The 4,538-nt window shown below is 41.9% G+C and overlaps 1 protein-coding gene across 2 annotated transcripts; it reads right to left on the reverse strand.

Annotated features, from left to right (window-relative positions):
- Positions 1-1,185: 1,185 nt before the first annotated feature.
- LOC146579422 (E3 ubiquitin/ISG15 ligase TRIM25-like) lies at positions 1,186-3,696 on the reverse strand. Of its 2 annotated transcripts, XM_085269306.1 has the most exons (2): positions 2,833-3,681; positions 1,186-2,128 (listed from the first exon to the last, which is right to left on the reverse strand). In XM_085269306.1, exons 1-2 carry the CDS (start codon positions 3,634-3,636, stop codon positions 2,072-2,074), a joined length of 861 nt encoding a protein of 286 aa, XP_085125432.1. In that variant the 5' UTR covers positions 3,637-3,681; the 3' UTR covers positions 1,186-2,071. The 2 variants fall into 2 exon arrangements, with proteins under 2 accessions (XP_085125432.1, XP_085125431.1); XM_085269305.1 differs by having other exon boundaries at positions 1,186-3,696.
- Positions 3,697-4,538: the final 842 nt, after the last annotated feature.

Genomic DNA, 4,538 nt, shown 5'->3' on the forward strand with positions numbered 1-4,538 from the left:
CTGGATAATAAATCTTGGAAGCACATCTCCTCCCTCATTTTAGTATAAAGAACCTTTGCACCTGACTGTGTTAAACATATAAATATGCATTAAAGCCACTAAAGTGTCTTATAGTCCCTGTTAACACATGCCTGCTGACACATGATACACAGTAATGTGTGTTTGAATACAACCTGAAACCTGTTAATGTTCTGATTTGACAGCAGATTTCTCCACATGCAGGACAGAGAAATTCCAGCATCTGTCACACAAAAAGTGGAAAATATATTTGTTTGACATTTTAATCACAATAACAAAGAAATAAACTGTTGGTAGATCCACTTTTTACAATGAATCATCCATCAGTAAAAATCTAACTCAAATCAAATACAACAAATTCAACATTCATAGAAAAAAATCCAACCCTGCAGGGATCAAACATCTGATCAAACACCAGGGTTGGACACACACTTTCTAATCTGACATCAAAAAATTATTCTGAAGCTGTAAATCTAATGAAAAACTCCCTAAACTATGAGAAAACCCTTAAAAGGTTCAGTGATAGAAGAAAAATCCTTTACATATAAAATCAGAGGTTCCTGATAAATAGACTAATAAACAGAGAATAGCTGAACAGTTTCTGTGACACAGACGTAAAAATGCATAAATGCTCCATGATTTATTTCTATCCATCATCTTGAACACGGACTATAAATGTGTTCACTTCATTATTGTGTGATTTGGTTTCTTCACGTGTCTCTGTATCTGAAAAATGACATTAAATGTCATCACTCTAGATACAATAATAACAATATAAAAAACCTCAAAGATTAAATTTGTTACATTTTAAAGGTTCAAACCTCAAAGACATTAAGTCTACAGTCATATATGATCAAGAAAATCAACATTCACATTTCAGAAACTGGAAGCAGCTTTAAATGTGACTAAAATAATGATAAAACAATCAGTTCTCTAATCATTGACTAACTGATGAATCACTGCAGCTCCAATATATTGTTGCATTTGACAACCCACTACAGCAACTACAGAATAAAACCACTAACCAGACTGATGACAGATTTCAAACATGCTGAATATGAAGAGTAGTGTTATGTCCCCTCTTAAATGCTAGGCGATGAGGGTGGGGGGGACAGTAACAGTTAGATCCAGGTGGAATGAAAACAATGCCAGGCAGAGGTATTTAATATAAAATAGATCTTTATTGTAAGAAAACACCTCAATAATTATAAATGGCAACAACAAAAGGAGACAGCACCGCTGCTTTAACGAGAAATCAGGGAGGTCAACCCAAAGTGGTAATGACCACTCAACAAAGAAAGCAACAATAAGGCTTCAACAGAAAGAGACAGCAACGCTGCTAACAAACAATATCCAGGCAGGCCACACAAACTAATGAAGGCCGCCGTCACTCATGGGCAATCACTGCTCAGTTAAGCACTACTCACACACCAGAAGGCTGGTCACACACAGCAGGCTGTTCCACACCTAAGTCAGTAGCACACAATGACCAGCACAGAGGAACTCCACCAGAAACCTCTCCCTCCTCTTCCGCACTGCTCTTCTCCAGCTTATATCACCCCTGAGGGTAATTGGTTGTAACGAGAGCAGATGAGCAGCAGGTGTGACCTAAAGGAGAGGGCAGGGGCAGAGAGAGACAAGGGGAGGGGCCAGAACGAAGGAGGAGGAGAGGGAGAAGACAACACCACGCCCACACACTCCCACAGCCTCCCAGGATGTAACAAGTAGTATCATTTAAACTCACATGATTATCAGCTATAAGAACAAATTGAGATTTATATTGATGTAAGGTATATAAATGTAAGTACAGTTTGAATCAGTGCAATATTATTTTCACACATCAATGGACCACTGAACTTCTCAGCTTCTAAAATGTAAAGCCTCATTTAGAAACTACACAAGTACATATAATGGTCAGGGATCAACATGAACCTGTCTTCTCTATTTGACTTTAATCAACTCTGCAGTGTCTCCTTTAGAGTAATAAAGCAAAAGTCCAGCATAGAGCGGCTGAGTGAATGTGGTCTGGACTCTGTGGAGGAGAGTCATGGTTTCAGAGACGCTGTAGAAAGACAGAATACCTGCTCTGTGATCCAGGTACACTCCTACTCTGGAGGACCGAGGACCTGAGAGGTCAGTGTGGACTTTGTTGTGAAGAAATGTATAACTGTTTGTGTCACAATATAATGCCCAAGATTTGTCATTGTATCCAAATCCACATTCATCGCCCCACCCTGCTCTGCTGATATTCTTGTATGTGACTGCAACACAGACTCCTTCTCCTCTCCACTCCACCTCCCAGTAACAACGTCCAGTCAGACTCTCTCTACTCAGGACCTGATAATTTACAGTGAATCTGTCTGGATGATCAGAATAAGACTGTTGTTGTTTCATTCTTGTTACTTTTCTGTTCCCCTCAGATAATAACAGACGTCTGTTTGCTGTCTTTGGATCCAGTGTGATTTCATGTGAATATTTTAAGAATCCAGCTCTGGTCTTTGGCTCTGCTGGTGACAGTAAAACATCCTCTTCAGTGACTGTCAGTGAGATGTTTGTCCATTCCTCTCTCAGAATGTCCTGTAGTCTATCTCTGGTCTCTGACACAGCTGCTGTCACATCCTCAAAGTAGCTCAGAGGACGAATATTGATGCTGGATGAGTGTGTAGACTCACTGAGTGCTGACAGTGAGGGGTAGTTGTGTAGAAACTGGTTGTGATCCTCTGTGTGTGAGAGCTGCTCCAGCTCGCCGTCTTTCCTCTTCAGCTCAGCGATCTCCTGCTCCAGCTTCTCCTGAAGCTCTTTGACTCGACTCACTTCAGTTTCCTGCTGGGATCTGACCTGCTGCTTCACATCAGAGCTTCTTTTCTGGATGAGACGGATCAGCTCAGTGAACATCTTCTCACTGTCCTCCACTGCTTTATCAGCAGAGCCATTGATGGCCTCCACCTCCTGTTGAAGCAGCTTCACATCTTTCTCTCGCTCCTGGATTCTCTGCTGGATGTTTAGTCGTCTCCCCTCGAGCTCCTTCTGCTTCTCAGTCCTTTCTGCTGCAGCTGGGACTGTTTCATGGCCTTTATGTTCATACATTGTGCAGAGATAACAGATACTCTGCTGATCAGTACGACAGAAAATCTTCATCACCTCATCATGACGAGAGCAGATGTTCTCCTGGAGCTTCTTGGAGGGGGCCACCAGCTTGTGTTTCTTTAATGGAGCTGCATCATAGTGAGGTTGGAGGTGTTTCTCACAGTAAGAGGCCAGACAGACTAAACAGGACTTGATAGCTTTCAGCTTCCTCCCAGTGCAGACATCACATGCCACATCTTCAGGTCCAGCATAGCAGTGATCAGCTGGAGCAGCTTGGAGTCCAGTCTTCTTCAGCTGCTCCACTAAAGCTGCTAACATGGTGTTTTTCTCCAGGACAGGCCTCGGTATGAAAGTCTTCCTGCACTGAGGGCAGCTGTGGATTCCCTTCCTGTCCTCTTCATCCCAGAAACTTTTAATGCAGTTCATGCAGTAGCTGTGTCCACAGGGAATAGTAACCGGATCCTTCAGTAAATCCAAACAGATGGAACAAGAAATTGTTTCTCGGTCCAGCTGAACTCCTTTCTGCGCCATTTCTCCTCTCAGTGTCAGCGACTGTGTGAGTTTCACTTCCTTATAACTGAAACTAGTCTGAGCTCTGATCTCAACAACATGTTTCTGCAGTGAATGGAGCCTGTCAGCTCTTACACGTCACCACATGTTGGTTACACCCATCTTCAAAGTGCAGATCTGAAGGGGAGGGAACGAGGAAACACGTGGACAGAGAGGAGGTGCTGTGTTTAAGAGCAGGAAGAAGAGGGAGGGTTATCAGGCTGTGCTTCACTCCAGGAAGAGGAGCAGTTTGAGAGTGAAACTGTGTGTTTAACCCTTTTTATTTACTGCTCACATCAACTTTTAAGCTTGTTAACAATTTCTTCTATATAAATAAACTTCAGTTTAGAAATGTCAGAGTTCTCACTGAAGTTAACAAACAGTCCTTCAGTTTCAGTCAATGCAGGAGGATAATGATCCTAAACATACAGATAAGGCAGCCACTGACATGATGCTTATGTTGCATTTAAGTTTATGTTCATTTCAGTTGTTTCTCTTCTTGAAACACCATCAGAGGTGAGAGGGTGCAGCAGGTGTAGTAGTTGGTATATGAGTCAGTAAACAAATTAAAGGTTTTTCAAACACAGTCATCTCCACAAAAATGTGATAAATGTTTGACAGAAATAAAAAGAAACTCTGATCCTTCTTTAAAAGTATTTTTCTGTTATTACGGTCGAGTTGATCACACAAAATCATCTTGAGCAGGGACATGGCTAAATACAGGTATGTGAGAACCAGTCAATATTAAGGTCTCCACTGACTGACTGCAGCTTTGTACATGTGACCTGGAGATACTGGATATTAGAACTTGGTGGTCTGTAACAGCAGCTCACTAGTACAGGTTTCACAGGAGGAAGCTGGACCTGTAACCACAGAACTTCCAG

Source organism: Mchenga conophoros, linkage group LG3, assembly GCF_057382185.1.
Source record: "Mchenga conophoros isolate Kocher_MC1m ecotype Shallow Benthic linkage group LG3, M_conophoros_male_GT1.1, whole genome shotgun sequence".
Taxonomy (NCBI): Eukaryota; Metazoa; Chordata; class Actinopteri; order Cichliformes; family Cichlidae; genus Mchenga; species Mchenga conophoros.

What these genes read in the sequence shown, in the direction of transcription:
- LOC146579422 (XM_085269305.1), bottom strand. Translation starts at nt 3,636, where the DNA reads ATGGCGCAGAAAGGAGTTCAGCTGGACCGAGAAACAATTTCTTGTTCC.